This window comes from Pogona vitticeps, chromosome 1 (assembly GCF_051106095.1).
Source record: "Pogona vitticeps strain Pit_001003342236 chromosome 1, PviZW2.1, whole genome shotgun sequence".
Classification (NCBI taxonomy): domain Eukaryota; kingdom Metazoa; phylum Chordata; class Lepidosauria; order Squamata; family Agamidae; genus Pogona; species Pogona vitticeps.
In genome coordinates this window covers 204,833,725-204,857,292 of record NC_135783.1, presented here as the reverse complement: position 1 = coordinate 204,857,292, position 23,568 = coordinate 204,833,725, and the positions used below count along the sequence as shown (strand labels likewise).

Here is a 23,568-nt window from a genome sequence, read left to right as displayed (position 1 = left end):
CCAACTGATTGGGGGAGGCGAGTCCCGGCCACAAGGGGTGGAGCCATGCCCAGCGGGGCTGAAAATTAGAGGGAACATTATTGGGTAGAGTTACAGTTTCAAAGGGAGGAATAGTTGATTAATGTTATAATTATCTAAAAGTAACTTTTCCTGTTTTCAAAAAAAAAAATAACTAGAATAGCTGTTCTTAGTTACTCTTAAAAAGAAACTACAGTAAATGTTTTTTATTGTACCAGGGAAAAATCTGTTCCAAAGGTTTTCCCATCTCTCTGAGCAAATTTTGAGAGGATGGCTGCAGGATGAAGTAGAATCAACTCCTCCCAGTGTCAGTGACAACAACCATTCAGCTAAACAATATTTAAGTTGGATCCAGCCCAATGACTCAATTGCGTGTTTTTTCTTGATAGCACCAATTTTACTGAAAATATGTGCATAGAGCCCAATCTTTCCCTAGAAACCTATTGTTTTGTACTGTATTTCAACTTGTGAGTATATGAATGGATAAGAGACCAAAGATTTGGGAGGATAGCTCAGTTTTCAGTAATAAAGGTGGGTGGAGGGAAAAATCAAATAATTATCTTTGTTGAATGTTTCCACTTCATCTTTATTAATTACATTACATAATAGCTTAGTTGCCTTTATTAATTGTATTGCATAGTTGCCTGCAGCTCTGATCAGTAGGTCCCCATTGAGCTGAATTATTTAGATGTCTTCCAAGATAAATTGTGAAATGCTAGATAATCCAGTTATTACAGTGATAGCTCACAGTTGCTTCAGGTTTGCAATAGCTTTCAAGACGTATGCAAAGTATACATATATAACTCAGAGAAAACAAGTTCTTCCTTCTCTTTGAACTGATATTGTCTTCATGCAATGTGCAAGCAGTCTTTGATCTTTACATTCTGAGGCTTAGTAATAAAATCTCTAATAGCCTGCGTCTGGTCAAAAATAGACTAATTATCTTAACATTTTTACTAGTGGGTTGAATGGAATTTTTATTTATGGTTAGGATCTCTGTAGAAACTAAAGCTTCCCTCCAGAACTCTCCTTTAAAATGACATTTGCTAATGGGGCCAGGTATTATCACCTTTTCACCTGTCCTAAATTGCAAGTGTTTGTTCCATTCCATAGAAGTTGTGGGGGAGCCACAAAGAATGACCTGGCTTTTACTCTCCATATGGTTTTTTTCCATTTCTTTGCCCGGGCTGGAATATGATGTCTGCAGAATTTTGACTTTCCACACTGTCTGAACCAGGTCATATGCATGAACTGGAAAAACAACAAATTGGGGTAGTTTGTGGCTGCCCACAAACCATCCATGAACCCCAGAAAAGTGAACCAGTTTGAGGTTTGTTTTTCTGGTTTGTGGTCAGGGAGGAGGGGAAGGTAATGCCTCCACCCCCTCTGCTGCCCTTCCACCTCCTTCCCACTGCTCCCATTGCCTCCCTTCCTGGTCCTGCTTCTGCCTCCTCTTCTGCCACCATTTTCAGAGGCAGAGGCCGAGCTTCCCTTCCAGGAGCCGGAGCCGCTGTTTCTGCACATGCACCAACCTGCCAGCTGATAGGTGCACACATGCACAAAGATAGCAGGCATGGCTTCCACAAGGAGCCAAGTCTGCTATCTTTGTGCACACGCGCACCTATCACCACTGTCTCTGAAGATGGTGGTGGAGGAGGAGGAAGAGGCAACGGTGGCAGGACCAGGTAGAGAGGCGATAGGGGCAGCGGGAAGGGGTCAGGTGGGCATCCATTTTGCAGAAGCAAAACGAAGCGCAGAGCAAAGCAGAAAAAACTTCATTTTGTTTTGACAGAATGGCTTGCACAAACAAACTTGATTGGTGGGGGGGTTGGTTCATAGTTTGGTTTGTGCTCAACTGTAGTCACAAATATTATATGTTATTTATTGAGAAGTACATCTGCATCACTTCTCATTTGCACAATTCCCAAAATGAGTTACAAGAGCACCACAGAGTAATAAAATAACCCAACAGTAACCCTGTCATTCATCATATGAGAGGGTACTAAACAGGTAGTGGCTAGAGCAAAGATAAAAAGAAACCTTTTCAGCAAATACCTAAAATGTGCTACCACTGAGTCCTAGCAGAGGCAGTATCATTTTACACTATGATTTCTTGCTTTTAATATCAGCCAGGCATGTTAGCACTATCTGTGGTACATGTATATATTAGAACCAAAGGAAAATATCAGTCTTTGTGTTGATAAATCTTCTGACAGATGTAAGGAAATTCATTTTTTCTTATGTGTTGAGATCTTAGAAATATATAATCAAAAGTCTTGTACAAATATTCAAGACACTTGTGAGGATCATTTTAATGATTGTTCCTCTCTTGGTGTAATGTTGCCACTTGGTGTAATGTTGCCACTTGGTGTAATGTTGCCACTGGGAAGGCTGCATACATATGACTATTCATCTCTTGATGTTTTCCTTCAGTTTCATCACCCCCCAAAAGTAAAATTCATCCTGCATTATAGGAAAAAAATCATATGGATAAGAAATGACAGGAAGCTGTGTGAACACTATTGTATCTTTGCTACCTATGTCTGCAGCTGATAAACAGTTCCTGACCATATGGAGCCTACACAGTTTTCTGTGACTGGAGAAATTCAATCAGTGCAACACTTATTGTACAAAAGAAGGTTTAGCAAATAGACAAGATAACACTATTGAAGAAACCCACTTCTAGTCAAAAGTAGTCTATCTTAACATTTTAATTTTGTTTTTAATTTTACCAATATTTTGTATATGTCTGTAATTTTAAATTTTACAGTGCTCTGATACGAAGAAAGAAAGAGAAAAAAGACTTCTCACTATTGAACAAAATGAAAAAATATTGTGAGGAATGCAAAACCTTTCTGAAACTTCTAGATGACTTTGAAAAATAAAGAACAGCTGACAGGTTATCAAAGAAAAATGGAACTTCTCTGTTCAGTGTCAGGATAGCTCAGGCTTCCAGGTGCTAGAGGACAAGAAGTCCTGGAAGAACCATTGACTTCATATCCTGTTTCTAAATTCCTGAGACCTTGCTGGAAACAAGTTAGATGGATTGTGGTCTCTTTCATGTGGAAGTATTTAGCTTCTCATTTGGACCTAATAAAGGATGGGGGACCTTGGTCCTTCCAGATGTTTTAGTTTACAACTTCTTTCAGGCCCATCCACCCATCCAGACCACTAGTAAGAGATCATTTGAGATATAGTCTAAAACATTTTTTAAATAATAATAATAATAATTTATTGTCATTGTAAGTATATACACATACAACGAAATTCACAGACACCCAGAGACCAGACACATGCACACACATAAAATTCCCCAAACACTCCCCACCCACTAAAAGTCCCCCACTAAAAATACAAACATCTACACCGCAGGCCAAGTAACACAGTCCAACTAATTATTCACTGCTGGTGGTCTTTAAGCTCATTATTAATTGCAATTATAGCTCTGGGATAAAAACTATTGAGAAAACGTGTGGTCCGAGTCTTAATTGTTCTATATCTTCTGCCAGATGGTAACAGTTCAAAAAAGTTATAAGCAGGATGGGATTTCCTTAGACAGCGGGATGTGAAGATGTCATCCAGGGTTGGTAGCTGGAGCCCGATGATATTCTGGACAATTTTAATGGTTCTCTGTAGAGCTTTTTTGTCCGCTACAGAGCTACTCCCAAACCATGCCAGAATGCCATAGGTTAGGACACTCTCAATGGTGCTACGATAGTATGACAGAAGTAAATGCTGAGATAAATTTAACTTGCCGAGCATTCTCAGGAAATACAGCCTCTTCTGTGCCTTCTTCATTAGCATGTTGGCATTTATAGTCCATGAGAGGTCCTCTGAGATGTAAGTAGCCAGAAATTTAAAACTACCAACTGTCTCCACTTCCTCACCGTTTATGTACAGTGGTAAATGTACATTTCTCTTCCTCCTAAAATCAATTATGAGTTCTTTAGTTTTTTTGATGTTAAGTGTGAGATGATTTTCTTTACACCAAAGTATCAACCTTTGTACTTCCTTTCTATAAGCAGACTCATTGTTCTCATTTGGTAGCTGTAGGTTCCTTATCTGTGACCTATACTGAAATACTGAGCATCTTATTGATGTAAAAAAATCATATAGATTCTTTATAGTTTTATTTGGCCTTCTCATGTTTCACTTTATTTAGGATGAACAGAATGTGATTCAATTCTCGTATTTTAACTCTCTTTTCCCTCTTTTCTTTTTAAGAGTCCTTGGCTGTGGAACACAACCCATTGCTGGGTTGGATATCCATATCAGGTAAAAATGTTTTATGTATATTCTTTGAGATGAAAATAACTGTAAAATACTAGGATTGTGATCACCAGAGTCTTTGATAGGACTGCAGATTCATCACAAGCCACCCCACTGTTGGGACTTGGTAATGGAGAAGGAGGAGGAAAGGGGTGGGGGATGAAAAGGCCCACTTTTTGCTTTGACACTGACTGCTGCTTCCATACAGCTGGAGATGGGGGAGGGGGTGTGAAGAGATCTTGATGGGGGCAGACAGAAACTGACAAAAGGAGCTAGAGTTTCGTCTCCTACTAAAAGAACTTCTTCATGGCTTGTAAAAATCACGGCTTCTTTTGGAACAGGAGTTCCAAACTTCTGTGCTTTAAGCCTGGCTCAAGAGAATGTCACCTGCATTGCTGCCAAATGAATAGGCTTTCCAGAAAGGGCAAATTTCCCACATTGATACTTAGTGTTTCCGTAAATTCATCAAAAGTGTACCTAAAAATTAATTTTTCTAAAAGAAAATGTGAAAACCTTTATAATTATTTATAATTATAAAGAATTATAGTTATATAGAATTCTGGAGTCTTGCTTTGCCAATCTTGGAATGAACAATTGCATGTTTTTTTCTGTTCTGGTGCTAAAATGGTGAACTGGTAACACCATAACAAAAAAGAAGAAAGTGGAGGTGAGATGGGGAGACTTTTGGTCTCTTTAAGACCAACAGATTAATTTTAACATACATTTTCATTGAAAAGAGGATTATAAAACATGGTGGTTCATGATAAAATAAATTTGTTGGGTTTAAAGATGCTGTAAGACTCTTGTTCTTCCTTCCCCCTCTTTTTTTTTTTAAATCATACTGAAACAAATTAACATGGCTGTCTCTCTGAAAAGGGATAGCATCAGGAGCTAGTGCCATTCATGGCCTGAAAGATGGCACCACTTGAGAAAATCTGCAGTACCTTCTAATCATGAACTCAGGTGATGAGTGCTGACAGGGCTTTATCCAAAATGTGCTGGGGGAGGTGCTTGCAAATCAAGAGAGACTTTATTAGTATGTCCAGAGGAACCCTGAGGTTAGCAGAAGTACAAAAGCATTTAAAGATACCTAAGGGGGCAACTATCCACCACTCCCTTAAAACAGTTCATTGACTACTGAGCATGCTTTGCAGCCAGAGGATGTCCATAAGCTAGAAAGGGCAGAGGGGAATGGACCCTCTTGGAGGAGGGCATGGCTGGAAACCCGAACAGGATCATCTTCTTGTTGCGATGTGAAAATATAGTACATCACTTGTTACAGCTCAACTTGCCTTATCATACTACTGAGAGCTAAAGCAAATTTAATAGTATTGGGCTGAAAATAAACTGTTAATATACAGAAATTCCCCAGAGTATGCTTGATGGGAGAAAGAAGTCTCCAGTCTTCCAGAATATTTTAATAGAAGTTGTAGGGCCAAGGCACAACAAATAAAATTTTAAAGATACTGTAAAAGATGTAAACATTACAATTTTTTTGAGGAGGACTTGCTGGACTAGGGAAATGCACTTCATCTCTTAGATAAAGTAATAAATAATTTCTCAGATATCCTGAACATAACACGTTTGCTTCATTCTCCTATGGGGTGGGAGGAGGAGAGTCACTGTGCTTCACAATAAACATAGAAATATGTTATATGTCCATTTCAGTAGCTAAGAAAGAAAGCAACATATGTCTTTCAGATTATTTGAATGAATATGAAAATTTTATTCACATTGAACTTGCAGGAAACCTTAACTGAGGCAGGTTTTATTCTCTATGGGACTCTCTCACCCTTGCGCTGTTTTACACATTACAGCTGGTATACATTTGATAGGAAAAGAGCAAAAACTATTCTCTATTAAGTGTCTTTTTCTGACATACATGGTTTCAGTTTCAGTTTCTTGCATTAAATCTTTTAAGAAGCATGAAAATTAGAAGAAGGGGATGCTTGGATATAACCTGCTGCATAAGCAAAATGCACATCTGGGCATATGTAATAGCTGTTTGTTTTAGTATTATATATGCCCATACTTTTAAACTGTGCAATGCTCAGTTTAAAAGTATCAATGATGGGAGGGAGGGAAGGAAGGAATCTTTCTCCATAACAAAACCTAAGATGCAAGTTAGAACAGAATGGTCTATCATCTAAAATTAAAATGCATGATATTTGGTCCCCTTCTGATTTCTATTGAGTCATCACCTTTTTATATTTGGCTCTGTCTTCTGTGAGTAAACTCATGTTTTAAAAAAGTTTTACATGTTTAAGAATAAACATAATGATAAAGTGGGCTTTAGCTAAAGAATCTGAGTAATTTCTATACATGTGTGAGGAAGAGTCAGAGAGTGAGCCGTCCCCTCAAACATCTAAAGTAGAGAAAGCAAGGGAAACACTGGAGGCAGAATGGGAAATAGGACAAGGGATACAGCAAGAGGCAGAACAAGAGGCAGAGTCGCGTGCTGGAGAGAAGAAAGAGGTTTGCGCGGAAGAGATAGGGTTGGCGCATAACAGTGGAAGCCGCGAGGAAGAAGGACAGTTAGTTCAGTTAGAGATGGCTGAGAGAGGGCAGTTAGGAACTGTTTGGGAGAGGATCGACGTATTTCTAACCACTGAAGAAAAGGGTGAAACTAAAGAAACCAAGAAAGTAACAGTGTTTAACAAAAACGCGCAAGAGAGACTTGATAAAGGTATCCAAGTATTTTCTGTACCAAGGAAAAGAGCCACAACCAAGATTGATGAAGAAGACAACGAGAAGTTAGTCAAGGAGAAACGAGACCAATAATACCAGGTTTGAGCCCTGAAGAATGGACAGTCCTGGTTTATCCCAAGGGCAGGGGTCTGGAACGGATGGTACACCATGGAGAAAGAGAAGCCAATAGAGGGAAAATGGGCTTGCCACCCTTGTTGTGGGACTCTGTGTGCGGTTCGCAGCGGGTGCCTGAGGTTACCAACCAATCAGGAGAAGGCAGCAAAAACCTACTATTAAAAGACACCCATAATGAAAAGTCCCTCATGTGGTTCTGGGAATATTCACCCCCACAGTTATCGCTACATAGTTCTATAGAGTTGAATAAAGATGAACCTACTAGTTACGTTAATAAAGGTTCTTTATTTAATAATAATTCCGAGTTGTCCTTTGTATTGCCAGAAGATGAACAGCCCAAGGTAAATTCCGAACCTGCTTACAACATGTAAGAGAGATCCTGAGTTTCACAATGAAGCAGAAACACTGTTTTCCAGGTATCTAAAACAGTGATGCTGGAGGAGACTCTTGAGAGTCCCCTGGACTGCAAGGAAAGCAAACCTATCCATTCTAAAGGAAGTCAGGCCTAAGAGCTCACTGGAAGGACAGATCCTGAAGCTGAGGCTCCAATACTTTGGCCGTCTCATGAGAAGAAAACATTCCTTGGAAAAGACGCTGATGTTAGGAAAGTGCGAAGGCAGGAGGAGAAGGGGATGACAGAGGATGAGATGGTTGGACAGTGTCATCGAAGCTACCAACATGAATTTGACCCAACTCCGGGAGGCAGTGGAAGACAGGAGGGCCTGGCGTGCTCTGGTCCATGGGGTCACGAAGAGTCGGACACGACTAAACGACTAAACAACAACAACAAAACAGCTAACCTTATCTGGTTCACGGCAGGGCAAGAAAGGGTTGTTAACTACAAGTTGCATTTACCAGTAGCAGCAAAGGAAAGAAGCAGATATTAATAATGATGCTCTCTTCCTTTGCCGTTTCTACAAATTTAAGGAGAGGAACTTACTAGAAATCTGTCAGGTAGCAAATATTTCATAGATGGCTCACAATTTTGCTGATCTATTAAGGATGTGAGCGGTTGCTGAAAGCATTTAACTTCTTCATTTTTAATCTGTTTTGCTCTTATCGTCTTTCAGCCGCTGACTCCTGAGATTCATTACTACTACATTGTTGAGCTGTCATACTATTGGTCTGTAATGTTTTCTCAGTTCATTGACATCAAAAGAAAGGTAAGAGATGTGTATTTTTTAAAAACAGCACTGCTTTAATAGGGCTGCGTTAGCACACTAGGTTAACACTTCAGCTTTCAGTTGCAACCCTGTGTTTCTAGCTGCAGATGCTTAGTGATATCACAACAGTTGTGAATAGCTATTCTGTTTCTCAGCAGACTAGATGTTATCATGTTTCTGGACTAGCCTGAAATGGCTTTAACATCTACCTAGCATGTGACAGTGTTGGTCACTAGTTAATAACTACATTGGCATTCTCATCTATAGTAGAATAATGCCTTCTAGGAAGCATTCATCTGTGATGTGGCAAAGATTAATGTATTAGATCAGCAACCTAAACACTATGCCAGCTACAAATACTAGCAGACAGTGGGATTATTATTATTTTTGCCAAAATGAACTACTCCATGGAGTTCCAAGCATGCTAATGTAAGTGGCACGTTGCCTTTTCTTATTGCAGTGGGGTGTTAGCTAATGGCGATGGCAGAAGGGTTCAGGGTATTTCTCCTAAAGAAATACACTTCACGTGTATGCAGTTCTCCTTTTGGGAACCAGACACCAAATTCTGCAGACAGTAGTTATTGTTAGAACAAATGAAGTGCAGTGAAATCACAAGGTGAAAGAGAAGCAGAAGAAATGTTTAAAGACAGACAGACAAGCTGTTCTGAAGCCAGAAGGAGGACAAAATAAGTTCAGCTGCCTGCTGGAAGTACAGTAAGTCTGGAGTCAACCTGCCTTTCCTGGAGTTCCACTATCGACTCCATTCCCTTCCAACTAGTAAATCAGGTTCCACCTTTTCTGTTTGCCCTCATATTGTAACTGGATATATTTCTTCCAAAATCCTGTTTAGAAATATGTCCAATTAAATATGAGGGCAAACAGAAAAAGTTGAAGCAAATGTACGTCTATGCCCTGCGGACTGGTATTTTAGGACAGGTGACAGATACGGTACCCTGGAAATCAAGATTAGCAGCACAGAGTCAGTTTCCTTTTCTGTGAAGAAGAGGGTCTTCTGCGTGTTCTGCCACACTAGTCTGTGAAGCTTCTGGGAAGAATTAGTCTGCTGCTAAACAATTATTTCTGTAATTAGCCCAATGTCTCCTCCCTTCATCATTTTCTAATTAGTGTTTTAAATATTCACGTTTACTTGCTATGCAAAAAGCCAATCCTTATAATTTGAATTAACAATACACTTTGGATAACTTAGGGAATAAATAGATTATAAAAACAGATAAGGCTTCTGAAGTCATAATACCATAGTTATAGGCCAAGTGATTTTAAGAACAATCTGTTCTTTTAAGAACAATTCAAAATGAATGTCAGAGATTTAGAGGGAAGGATGGAGCTTGCCAGAGGCTCTCCCACTGCTTGGGGTAGGAGGCTCTGCACTGTCCCCAGAGGGCACTGGCCCCTAAATACATCTGTGAGCATGCGCATATCCAGCTGTCCCTCTACTGCACCAGAAGGTGTGGCAGCACTGCTGGCTACACTTGTGTTCTTCCCCTCCCTGTTGAATGCAGAGATCAGGAGCTGCAGGAGAAGGCTCCGGCAGTAATGATGGCAATGCGTCCACTGCTCAAAGAAAGAAGGAAGGAAGGAAGCAGCTGCTTGCCAGCCTTTAACTATCTGTCTGTGGGGATGCTTTGTTCTGAGGGCCTTCAGCATGAAGATACAGAGAAGAGTGGTTAGGGAAATTATCAGTGCTGCTTTTCTGGCCACCCTTCTGATTACGTGTTCATGCTGAGTACTTTTTGGAGTGAAGGCACAGACAAATGATTCTGAAGAGCTGCTTGCTGCTAAGGCCTGGTGGCAGTGAGGGTGTAGGGAACCAGCTTCCCCTACACTGCACCTGAGGCAAACATCTATTTGGGTTGGCCCTGGTTGCCACAGTACCTGAGGAAACTCACTGGGAGAGGAATTTCTCCCACTGCTAAGACTGTGCCTGACTACGTATCAGTTTCACCTCAAAGCAAGTAAAGTGGTTTATTGTATTGGAGACCCTGAAATCTCATGTACAAATGGGCCTTCTTGAGCCCTGCAAGCCAAAAGAAGCTTAAGAGTTCCTGTTGGATGCTTCATCATGAAACAAAGTCCAAAAGAAGGCCACAGTGTGTTAAAGATGCCTCCATGGCTTTTGAATTGCACTGGGCCCAGACTGGATAACTAGTGTGGTGTAGTGGATAGATTGACGGACTAGGACTCTGGAGAACAGGGTCTGTATCCCCCCTTGGCCGTGGAAACTCACTGGGGGAGTGGAACTGATAAAACCACTCCTTAAATACCTCACTTCCTTTGAAAACATGTTAAGGTTGCCATAAGTTGGTTCCAACTCAAGGCACAGAACAACAACAAGCCCAGATCCTTAATAAATTGCATTTTATCCATCTGGTTAGAGAAGACGACTCTTCTTCGTAGAGAGGGAATGTTTGTGTTTGTTTCCCTCTTACTCTGTCTCAGAGTAAGAAAACGTGAAAGGATAAGATGAAAGAATGTGGCTCCAAAGCATTGTCTATTTGTTGCAGAGCCAGATCAGCCCACCAGTGTATCTCTACTAAGACATTAAGCACAAAAGAAGCTAAATGGGTAGTAGAGATGGGATTTGCATGCAAACCCTTTTCCTACATCCTCATCTCAGGAACTTAGTCAGACATTTACACAATGAGTACAAGTGTCTCTAAAGGATCCTTCAAATGTGATCCATTGGAAATACTTACAGAGTTCCAGTGATTGTCTTATCAAGGATCACAGGATCTGTAAGCTCATGCAAACAAATGCAGTTGTAAGCTCCTCTTCAGACCCTTGCGCTAATCATGCAAAAGTCTACCTGACTGCCAGGTCTCTCTCTCTCTCTCTCTCTCTCTCTCTCTGTGTGTGTGTGTGTGTGTGTGTGTGTGTGTGTGTGTGTTGGAAGCTGGACTTAGATCTGTGCCTGGACCCCCAATCCATTTATCACTCTTCAAGCTTTCAGGCGTAACTCCTGAATAGAATTAGGGTCTCCATTAGTAGGGAGAACAACTGGAAGAGCTACGGACAGAGGGTCACAAAAAATGTCTATAGGAGACAATGAAGATGGTTCCATGTGTGACTCTGCATTGTACATTTGCTGAGAGGTGGTGCATTCCTGCCCAACAATAATGTCATCCTGGAATAGGAATGATTCCCCATGTAAAAATGAAAGTCCACCACATTGTGCTCACCCTGCTGTTTACCCGAAAAGCAAATTCCTGACAAGAAAAATTCCTGACACTTCCAATGGAATTTGAGTGCTGATTTTCAAAAGCCTCTTTCAGCTATTGGTTGGGTATACATTCCCCTAGATTATCTCTGCCTGACTGAAGACTAATGACCAGTATCTGCAGTCCAGACCATGTTTATCAGCTCAGTGTTCTCTGAAAATAACTTGACTGAGTAAATGATTTTTTTAAAAAAAGCTCATACAATGGCATGAGGGCTAGTTTACTCTCCTTTTGTATTATGGCATATACGTAGTCAAAATTGGTGTGTACATTGTTTGCTTTGTTTGTTTTTAAATATCCCCAAATGGCATTGCAGTGCACAGAGGAAAGAGAACTGGGCTACTAAGAAGCTTATGGTCATCCTGAAATATCATTACTTTTAACATCAGTCAAATTTATGTATTTGCACTGAGTTTTTGGTAGGATGACAGCTGGTGTCTTTAGAGGATGATGTTACTTTGAGGATAAGAAGGTCTTAGAAAATGGGTAATTCATTGAAATGATTTACTGGCCTATTTAAATTAAGAGCGCTGGAAGAAGTTATGGTCATGCTTCACACACTTGTGTGTTTTCAGCAAAAGTCATGGCAGTTTCTAGACTGTTTGCATTTATTGCAATTGCTTGTGTATGTGTGTCATTTTCAGGTGTCTGAAAAAACAACCTGCTGAGGGGCCTGACTGGCTGTGAGAACCATACCACAATGGCAGATAGAATTATCGGAGTCATTTAGTTGGTCTTCTGGGGGGAAACTGTTTAGGCTATGCTAATTCTGCTCACCCTCAGTGTTAGAATCATTTTAAGTCAATTGTTGACAAAAACAGATGGGGAAGAGCTATTTATAAATTTCAGCTTCAAAAATACCCTGGGAGGTTTAATGTAAAAAAGTAACTTTCCCTGTTTCTGTTTCTGAACCCTCCATGCTCTGTGGCATATGACAAAGGAAAATGCACTCTCCTTTTTTCCTATTGAGGGCACAAGGGAGCACATTTTGTTTGTTTGTTTAATTCTTTAATTTAAAATATTTTTATCCTGCCTTTCTCCTTAGAAAAGGACCCACATTTAAGATAATATTTAAGAACAAAAAATGAGTATACAAAAGTGGCATACGTCATTAAAAGGCAATATTTAAAGCTAAAAACACTAAGTATAGAAATATCAAAAAAGAACAAACAAATACCACTCTTAGAAATGGGAAAATCAAGCAATACTAAAAACAGTCAAAGCAGTGATGCATAATAATCCATCTAAAAAGGTCACACTCAGGCAGCCAGTTCACTGAGGGAAAGCTTGCCTGAAAGAAAGGTCTTCACCTGCTTGTGGGAAGACAACAAAGATGGCACCAGTCTGGCTTCCTGTGGGAGGGAGTTCCAGAGTCTTGGAGCAGCGACAGAGAAGGAAAACCCTCCCTTGTGTCTTAGACTCTCATGCACTTTTTTTCCATTGTAACTCCTAAGCCAGCCATTTTCCTGATATCCAGTGGCGTGCCCTACCAAAGAATTTTTGAATGATTATTTCAGAAGTACAAAACCTAGGCAGTACCATTTTGGCTGTAAGCTCTATTATTGCTGCAAAGGTCATGCTCAGTTTGCTGAGTACTATCAATTAACTGTCTCCATGGCATCTGAAAAACATGAGATTGCACCGTAAGACACAGACATCTAGGTATCCAAAAGTTGGGACCACTGCGCTAGATTAAAAGATCATTTGAAATTACCCTTCCCATGATCTTTGTAGAAAATGAAATGACACACATATGCTTCAAAGTCTTAAGTTTCAGAATTACTTATGCATGAAGTAATAACTTAAATATAGTGTAAGTTAATCTTATTTCATAGCATCATAGAATCATCGTAGAGTTGGAAGGGACCTTGGAGGTCTTCTAGTCCAGCGGTCCCCAACCGTTTTAGCCCCACAGACCGGCTGGGGAAGGCGGGGCACCCCCTGCACTCGTGCGCATGTGCGAAGCAGCACTCTCTCTCTCGCTCGTGTGCATGCACAAAGGGCGAGGCAGCGCTCATGCAGGCACGTTCACATGCAGGCGCAAATGGGCTGTGCAGAGGGAAGTGCGTGGGGGGTGAGGTCTCTCTCTACAACCCGGTCTGGCTCAGGCCATAAACCGGCACCAGGGCGCGGACCGGTGGTTGGGGACCTCTGTTGTAGTCCAACCCCCTGCCCAAGGCAGGAGACCTCATACTATCCTGGACAGATGGCTGTCCCATCTTTTCTTGAAAACCTCCAGCGATGGGGCACCCACAACATTGGGAGGCAAGCTGTTCCACTGCTTAATGGTTCTCACCGTCAGGAAATTCCTCCTTATTTCCAGGTTGGATCTCCCTCTGATGAGTTTCCACCCATTGGTTCTTGTCCTTGACTCCTTTTTACTTTTATTTGTCCCTCTTAAGAGAATGATTACAATCTAATCTACACATTTTGCTACATATTTTACCTTTCCTTGTATTGATTGTCATCTTTTTTTTTCCTTCTGAATTCAAAGGTTGAAAAACCCAAATCAATTTGTATAGAAATGTTCTAACATTTTTCTTTCTCCTTTCTCCCCAGGATTTCGGCATCATGTTTACACATCACATCACAACAGTCATTTTAATCGCTCTCTCCTACACAATCAATTTCATACGAGTGGGGACCCTGACCATATGTCTTCATGATGGAGCTGATGTTGTGCTCGAGGTGAGATTTACATATAATAATTCTTTCCCTAGCTGAAAAGAGTCTTCCATAAACATAGAAGGACCTGCTTTTAAGGAAAACACTTTGGATTGGGCTGCAGGTCTCAGGTTATCTGTGGAGCATGACCATCCAGTGAATTCTAAACTGAAATGATTCACCAGAAGCCTTTATCATAAGCCATCTTGAGTACTGGAAGTCATAAAAGTTCTGTGTTTAATCCAGTTCTAAAAGACTGTGCCTATTCACACCAGTAACTATTTGAATCCTGCCAAAAGTATCCATATCTAGTATCATGTTCCTCGTTGAAGTAACTGGGCTGGGCTTTTTAGAATTAGGTACACAGCCTGGATTGATCCAACACTTTACAGTGGTGCCTCGCACAACGAGTGCACCGTAGAGCGATGAATTCGCTCTACGAGGCCGGTTTTGCGATCGCAAATGTGATTGCATACCGATGCCTCAATAGGGAAAAAATCGCAGAGCGAAGGTCGGTAAGCAGTTCGCTTACCGACCTTCGCTTTGCGACCCGCCGATCAGCTGTTCCGCGGCTACAAAATGGCCGCCGGAAGCCGCAAAATGGCCGCGCGCAGCGTTTTCGTGCCCTCGTTAAGCGAGGGGAGGGCACGAAAATGGCTGCCGGCCATCGGAGAAACATCGCTGAACGGTGAGTACAGCAGCCGAATGGGCTTTTCTGCCCCGCTCAGCGATGTTTTCACACAGCGAGGGTTAATCTGGAACGGATTAACCTCGCTGTGCGAGGCACCACTGTATTTGATATTGAAGCACCAATTAGGAAGGCATTTTCCCAACTTTGTACCAGATGCAGCCTCTTTTGGAGAAGACAAATCTGGCCTTGCTTATTACTTTTGAGCTGGGCTACTGCAGTGCTATGTGTGAAACTGTCTTTAGAGTGATCTCGTTTGTTCAGAATGTGGTGGCAACCCAGCTACTCTTCAGAACCTCTAGACTGGAGCATATTGATCCAGTTTTGTGTCATCTTCATCAGTCGCTCTCTATTTCTGAGCTCAGTTCAAAATCATGATTTTTCCCTTTGAAGAAGTAAGTTTGAATCAATATGTTCTTAAGAGCTGCCTATTCCCATTTCAGCTTCTTCCCAGCATTATGGAAAAATCAGACAAGTGGGCACACAGCCCATAGCTTTTTCAGTGCCAGAGTCAAAACCATGGCAAACCATCACCATGAAAATTTACCATATCTTTTCTATTTTCAGGTGTTTGATCATTTTTAATTTTTAAAAATTCCAGGTAATTTTTAACATGTGACTGTTCAATACACTATCTGAAATCCTGTTATAAGCTGCACCAAAGTAAGCACATTGAATCAGTGAGAAGTTGGTGAGTGAACTCCTCAATAGGTTTTATTGATTCAAACAAGCCTATTCTAGTTGTAACTTTTGCATAGAGCAGGCCCATTTGAATCAGTGGAACTTACAGAGGAGTTGACTCACCAGATCCCTACTAATTTAGTGGGCCTACTCTAGTGTGACTTACAACCCTAGTACAAATTAGTATACTATGAAACAGGATCTTAGCTATTATTTTCACTGTATTCTGCTGTTTTACGGAACAGTCATTTCTAGATCTTAAAATATCTTTTTTGAGATAGGGTGACCAGAACTGATCACCTCATAGATTTTTACAAAAACAGTACAACGTTGCTAGTTTTATTTTTGAACTCTTCCCTAATAAATCCAAATGTGGCATTTATTTTTTCACAGCTGCTGCATACTGGGTCAACCTTTTCATTACCCATCATGACCCCAGCATCTCTGTTCACTGCTAGGTTCAACCCAGTCTGTCTATATGTGAAGTTAAGATTTTGCCCCACTTATGCTGTGCTCCATGTGCCATTTTCGTGACCCATTCTCCACTTTATAGAGATCTGTGTGAACTTCTTTGCAGTGTCTTTTCTGATTTTAATACCTTTAATAACTGGGTGTCATCACAAAAAATGGCCACCTCCCTGCTTAGCTCTAATCCTGTACAGTTTATGAACCAATTGAAGCCCCTGTTTGAATAAAAATCCCTGGAGGATTCCATGCCTTACATTCCTCCATTGTGAGACCCATCAACTTACTCCTATTTTCTGTTACCTTTCCTTCAGCTTGTCATTGTTCCATAAGAGGACCTGTTCTTTTATCCAGTGTCTTCTATATTTGCTATTGTTATGTATCATTAAATTGGTTCTTACTTTCAGCAAACCTATCCATTAACAGCACCAAAGATCCTGCCATTGGCTTCCCTGCTCTGGCTTTAAAAACTAATCAGCATGGCTTTTTTAAAAACTGAATCAATCTATCTCTTGCTTGGTCTTCCACTTTTTCTATTACCTTTCATTTTTCCTAGCATGGTTGTCTCTTCCAGTGACTCTTGTCTTCTTATGATACATCCAATATGCAATAGCTTCAATTTAGTCATTCTACTTTCTAATGAAATTCTGTTTGCTTTTTGAAAGTTTAAGTACACAACAACTTGAAAGTCTAAGCACACAATCACAAAGGATTTCAGAGTTTTGTGGTTTTACATAAGAAGGAATGGTACGAAGAAGGCACGAAGGGGAAAGTGAAGAACACATAAGAATACAATATATAATACAGTGTTAACAACGGTGTGATAGAATAAAAGGAATAAGTGTTGGGGGGGAAGTTTCCACGAAAATGTGTGACAAGAGCAAATGTTTTTTTTTCCTATGCGTTTTGGCTTCTTTGGGAATTATAAGAAAAAACTTCAGATGTAAGCCAAAATTGGCAGAAGGAAACAGTTACACCATACCTGAGTGCCTCAAGCTGCAATCAGTATTTACATGTCAGGAAGTATTAAATGTAATTTTCGGATAAGCATCTCTGGGTTTTGACATGATTGGGGTAATGTGAAAAAGCTACATTTTAAATAATTATAATTCAAACCATAAAATTGTGTTTTGCAATAGTCACAATCCATAAGTTGACAAATTCAGATGGATGTTACTTTTTATTCTTGGTAGAATTTTTGAATACTGATAATGGTAGAGACGAGGACAATGAAAGATTCCTATTGGCATATGGCTGTATTTAGGCCTTAATTGCCTGATAACAGTTTGCACAAAGACAAAGGAAAAGCTCAGCATGTTTTATGGAGGCAGTAACATTGGTTTCTTCCTTGTTACAGGCAGCCAAAATGGCAAACTACTGCAAGTTTCAAAGACTCTCTGATTTCCTCTTCTTTGTGTTTGCTGCTTTTTTCATCGTTTCAAGGCTTGGACTGTACCCTTTGTGGTGAGTGAAATTGCCCTTTTTGTGGAACTACATGTGCCAGAGTGTGGTAGAGAGTCTTCTGTGGCCTATAAATGACAAGTGTTAAAATTGCCCTTTCTCATAACCATTTGGCCAGTCGGTTACATAGCTACAGTTCTCTTGGCAAAATCTTGGATGTGCTGCTTAAGATGGTCTGAGAAGAAAGGGGTCAGAAGCATAATTGTGGACCAGAAATACCACTGAACTACCGCACAACACCTAGGTTTGGAACTAGTATTGTCTTACATTCCATTAGAAGACATGTACAGTGGTGCCTCGCATAACGAGTGCCCCGTTTAACGACGAATCCGCATAGCGATTCGTTTTTTGCGATCGCAAAAGCAATCGCATTGCGATGTTTCCTATGGGGAAAAATTCTCGGGGCGGGCAGCAGCCGCGGGCGAGGTCTCTCCCGCGGCTGCTCTGAAGCACCGGCTGAAGCGCCTTTGGTTGCAAGCATTGCTTGCAAGGAGGGAGACGATTCCTCTCTGGCCGCCGGCTTGCTTCAGCCAGGCGGGGAGGAATCGTTTCCCTTCTTTGCAAGCAACGCTGGGTCCTCCTCCCGCTGGGCTGAGCTCAGCCCAGCGGGAGGAGGACCTAGCGTTGCTTGCAAGGAGGGAGACGATTCCTCTCTGGCCGCCAGCTTGCTTCCGAAGCCAAAAAGGCAGGGAGAAAGTGCGGGAAGTTCAAACTTCCCGCGTTTTCTCACTGCCTTTTTGGCTTCAGAGAGCTCCGAAGCCGCCCATCGTGGTGGTGGGGACCCCCAGGGAGGTCTCCCAGGGCTTGCACGCCACCATGGGAGACCTCCCTGGGGGTCCTCGCCGCCGCGAATGGTGCCTTCAAAGGTTTCAAAGGTCTTTCCCCAACATTGGAGGAAGCCCTTTGAAAGCTCCAAAGGAAGCGGAGCTCTGGGCGGCTAGAGCAGGCCGGGGCCCTGGCTGCTCGCCCCCGGCCGTGCAGAACCAGCGGAGGGGCAGGAGGCTAGAGCAGGCCGGGCTCCTGGCCGCTCGCCCCCAGCCGCGAGGAGCCAGCAGAGTGCCCGGAGGCTTTTTTAAAAAAGTCCTTTTTTAAAAAAAAATTTTGTGTGGGTTTGGACTGGGGGGGTTATGTTTGTGGTTTGTGTTTGTGTGTGTTTTTTTTTTCACGGTGTTTTCGCCGCAAGCTCTTCGGCTGTGTGAAAATGGGGGCTTTGGTCCTCCCAAAGGCCCCATTTTCACACAGCTGATCGGCGGTTCCAAAATGGCCGCCCCTATGGAGGAACATCGCTGAACGGTGAGTTTATCCCCCATAGGAACACATTAAATGAAGTTTAATGCATTCCTATGGGATTTTCCTTTCCGTTTAGCAATGTTTCCACATAGCGATGATTAATCCGGAACGGATTAATGTCGCTATGCGGGGCACCACTGTACTTGTCCACGAAAGCTCCATTAAAATACAACAGTTACTCTTTAAGGTGCCACAAAGTTTCTGTCTTCTTTATTTTAGTTTAGTTTAGTTTAGTTTTTGTCTCATTTCCTGTTGCTCAGTGGTATTTTATGGTAAAAGGGATGTTTGAGGGGGAAATGGCTTCTTGTGCACTAGCATGAAAGGATGGAAGTGCTGTACGCAAGAATTCCACTTTCCTTCAGTCTCTCTTCAGTGGTAAGGTAAAGGTAAAAGTGAAGGTTCCCCTTGACAATTTTGTCCAGTTGTGTTCGACTCTAGGGGGCGGTGCTCATCCCTGTTTCTAAGCCATAGAGCCAGTGTTTTGTCCGAAGACAATCTTCCGTGGTCACATGGCCAGTGCAACTTAGACACAGAACGCTGTTACCTTCTCACCGAGGTGGTCCCTATTAATCTATTCGCATTTGCGTGCTTTCGAACTGCTAGGTTGGCGGGAGCTGGGACAAGTGACGGGCGCTCACTCCGTCACGTGGATTCGATCTTACGACTGCTTGGTCTTCTGACCCTGCAGCACAGGCTTCTGCGGTTTAGCCCACAACGCCACCACGTCAACCCTCTTCAGTGGTAGAAATACAGAAATAGAAAGGATATTGTATACACTAAGGAGCGTATGGTCCCAAATCATGTTATCTCACTTTCCTCAAGCACTTGTGGGTGAACATGATTCTGAGGCCCATGCCTAATCGTCTGTCTGCATCTAAGCCACCCTTGGAATGCCTCCTAAAAAAATTCAGCAGCCAAACTGGTAGGCAATGCCAGCTGTCTCATGAATTTTTCATCATTCTTTAAAGAAGTGTTTCTCCCTCCCTCCCTCTTTTTCTTTCTTTCTTTCAACTTGTTCTCATTCAGTACAAGATTATGTATGCACTTTTTAATTGTGAGTGAGAGCATATTCCTTCATCACCTGAAGTGCAGTGGCATGTCTCAAGCCAGTGGTGAGGTACAAAATGTAATGCAGGAAAGCCTTGTTGCATATTGCTGCTTCTCGGTAGTGGTGTCAATTTCTCCATGTCACTTTTTCTACACAAACGAGTGAGGGGTATATATAAATTGACAGTATGTGAGGATTAATCATATACCCTTATCGCTGATTTCATGGAAATATGGAAATTAATTAGCCTCCAGCTGCAGAGTCCTGTTACATGAGCTTCACATTTGATTGGGTATAGCTTTTTTCCTACCCCATATGTAGGGGAAAAATGCCACATATGAAACAGGTTTTGTTGAGGCCAAATGACAGTGATTTGTGAATATTAATTCTTGTGGAAGGATGAAGACATAATCTCTGCCCAAGCAGGGGTGATGATGCTTTGATTCTCTGGATGTTTTGGACTTGGTAGCCAGAAGCCTCAACCAGATTGGCCATTGGTCAGGGAAAGTTGGAACCTGCAGGCTAAAACAGCTGTAGGACTAGATTTTCTCTTCTTGTGTCTTACAGGACAACATGTGTTGATGCGCTATGACAATCTTTTTGTCAGATGACTATTTTTGCAAGATTAATCCGGTCCATGGGAGCAGATAATCTGGAGATAGTCTTGTCTGAAGCTCATTCAGCTGACTAACCAGTTCTGTAGCAGCAACTGTACTGAAGCAGGGACTATCAATACCTGTTATTTGATTTTGGTTTAATTTGACTGTGTCAAATGCATTTGATAAATACATCTGGAATTCAGTGAAATATTTGTTTTATACAATTGGTTGCATTTGTTAATGTTAAGAACAAAGGTGGCCATGTTGGTTCATGAAAGCAAAATAAAAACCAAAATCAGCAGGCAGATGATACTTTATTAATACCAGTTAAAAGTCATTGAAAGTGTATGAATTTTCAAGTTATACAGAACTCTTCATCGAGCTCCGTAATATATATAATCCTCCCCACCCCCCAACAGGTGCAAGCATGGTTGAGTTTTCATTTTTCTTGTGCAATTCTAAGAAAAATAAATGAAGCCATTCACTCTGGCGACTTAAACAAATATGACTTGAAGACTACAGTGACTTAAATAAACATGACTTTCCACTGTGACTGAAAAGGGTTGAGACAAATAAATTGAACGCATGTTCACTTACTCAGCTGAGAGGCCTTATGGAGGCTGTCAAAGAAGATGGGTCCAGTTGAGAGGATATCTTCTGTCAAATTAAGTTGAGAGGAAGGCTAGCCTAAGGGAGGTACTCTGATGTGGCTGTTAAATGATCCAAGGAAAGCTTGGCACATCTTCAGACATCAGCTTGCTTATGGCAAAGACCAACTGTTCCTTGTGCATTGCAGCAGAGATCATCTGAGTAAAATAAATTTTGTGCGTTCTGAATGTTCCCATCGGTAAAATGGGGAGGTTCTGTTCCCAGTAGAACCTTACCGTGAAAACAGGTTCATAAATCTCTCAGGGGATACAGGTAGACCAGTCCTCCTCAACTGAGGCCTCTGTAAATGTGTTCACCTACAACCCCCCATTGCCCCCACCATTGTTTTTGGACTTCATAAATAGCCAAATGCTTCCGGATGCTAACTGCCTTCTGAGATAACGCCAGAGATAATGTATCTGTTTGCGTGTTCTGTGCTATCAAGTCGGAACTGACTTACCTACTCTTTAATAGGGCTTTTAGCGTAAGTGAGATATTGAAGGAGCGGTTTTACCAGTTCCACTCCCCCGGTGAGTTTCCATGGCTGCATAGGGATTTGAACCCTGCTCTCCAGACCCGTGGTCCATCACTCTAACCGCTAGACCACATTGGGAATGATAATTAATAAAACAATCCCTTATCTTGCCCTCATATCAAGAGCAATGGCATTTTATAAGTCTGAAAAAGAGAAAGGAGATTTATGTAACATTGGTTGGGCTTCTCAGGTCCTTCATTCCAAATCCTTTAACAATCTCCCCTTCCTCTGAGTCATCCTCCTCTCTCTTCTTCCTTATGCTGTTTCTGGATTTCTTTTCTTTTCCTTAAGTCCTTCTGGTTTCTTCCTTGTTTTCCTGAATTTGTTGCTCTACATGTCATTCTCACACTGGGATACCCCCCTCCTCTTTCTCTGAGAACAGGAGAAGGGGAAGGACTTGGGAGTCATGCCAGCATATGAGGCACGATAAGAAACTCAGAGAAACCAATGAAAGAGAGATGAGGAAGAAAGCTCACTCTGAAGAGAGGGAGGGGGAAGGAGATATTCCAGAATGAGCTGCAGCAATAACCGTAGATAAAGAAGGCAAGGACAAATGAAAGTTGTTCATGTTTGTGAAATCCAGCGAATCCCATATTCTGCTACCATCACAACAATAGAGACATGGGTGGCCTGAGTCTACCTCTAATAACAGACTCATCTTTGATGATTGAGGGTTACTTCTGCCAAATTCTGCAACAGTCTTGTGGCACATTAGGAACTATCAAGTTTTCTTTGGCATAAGTGTTTGTCAGTAGTAGTCCACTTGTTCAGATGCATCAAAAGTAGTGGGCAACTGTCCATAAAAACGTATGTCAAATAAAATTTTATAAAAATGTAGGGGAGGGGGAGAATGAGTGAAATACAATGTGTAGATTTGCCCCCCATGAAGCAGATGTATATATTTTATACTCATGTAGAAGTACACTTTATCTGAGTCATCTCAAAAATCATATGAATTAATGTAGATGAGATGCCATGCATTTACCAGCTGACATCTAGTCCTTCCACAGCTAAACAGTGGATGGAATGCATGGGGTAAGAAACAGAGTTGATAAATGAACCCTGTCTCACTGGTTCCACATTAACTACCTCCCCTTTCTCTTTCCCTTAGGGTACTGAATACAGTCATGTTTGAATTGCCTGAAATTCTTGGTGGCTTCCCTGCTTTGTCAATTTTTATCACTTTACTTCTGGTACTTCAAGTTCTCCATTGTTTGTGGTCTTACCTAATAGTAAAGGCCACCTACAGAGCCATTTCTAAAGGCAAGGTAAGAAAAGCTAGGATGCTGGCTTCACATTTTCTATCTTCTTGCTTTCCACTGTGTATTCTTTCATGCTGTATGATCTTTTTTGTAATGTAAAGCCTAGTGCTTTCAAGACCTATGACTTCAGCAATCCATGTCAAAGTCTTTCTGGCTTGAAGCTCACATATTTAATTTTTACATTTGATCAATCACACTTGTTTGAACATACACGGTTGCAGTACAGGTATTCAGTGTGGGCTTCATTTGGGCCACCCCTAGAATCCGAGTGAAGCTGAAGAGTTTGCTTCTCAGGAGAGCAGAAACATGTGTTGCAGCAAATCTGTATCTGCCATGGAGTGTGTGTTTGTCAAGACGTTCATCTGCTGCCAAGTCCAGTTCTACGTATGGCAAATATATATGTTTGCTTTCACATGTTGCAATAAAAAAGTTATATATAAAACATTTAATACGTCTTTCTTAAAGACTAATTCCAGTGGTTAATCCCAAATGGAATAGATGCACCAAATGAACAGACCTTGTTAAATTAACTCTAAAAGTCCCATTAATTCAATATATCTAGTTTAGTTGAGATTAACAATTTGACATATCCTTAAACTTTTAATGTACAAAATAGCCTTGAATATTTACATAACTTGCCAAGAATAAAAAGGTATCCATGGCCTTCAGCATCTTCCAGCTCAGAACATCAGGAAGGACCAGCGCTGTCTCAGGTTTG

At 41.4% G+C, this 23,568-nt stretch overlaps 1 protein-coding gene across 2 annotated transcripts in view; it reads left to right on the top strand.

The window, feature by feature from the left end:
- Positions 1 to 23,568, top strand: part of CERS6 (ceramide synthase 6) — a 133,804-nt gene that overhangs the window by 101,751 nt on the left and 8,485 nt on the right. For both annotated transcript variants that reach the window (XM_020789435.3, XM_020789436.3), the window contains exons 5-9: positions 4,243 to 4,293; positions 8,181 to 8,273; positions 14,069 to 14,197; positions 17,365 to 17,471; positions 22,700 to 22,856. In XM_020789435.3, the coding sequence (XP_020645094.3) occupies positions 4,243 to 4,293; positions 8,181 to 8,273; positions 14,069 to 14,197; positions 17,365 to 17,471; positions 22,700 to 22,856 (537 nt within the window). The remainder of the gene's footprint in view (positions 1 to 4,242; positions 4,294 to 8,180; positions 8,274 to 14,068; positions 14,198 to 17,364; positions 17,472 to 22,699; positions 22,857 to 23,568) is intronic.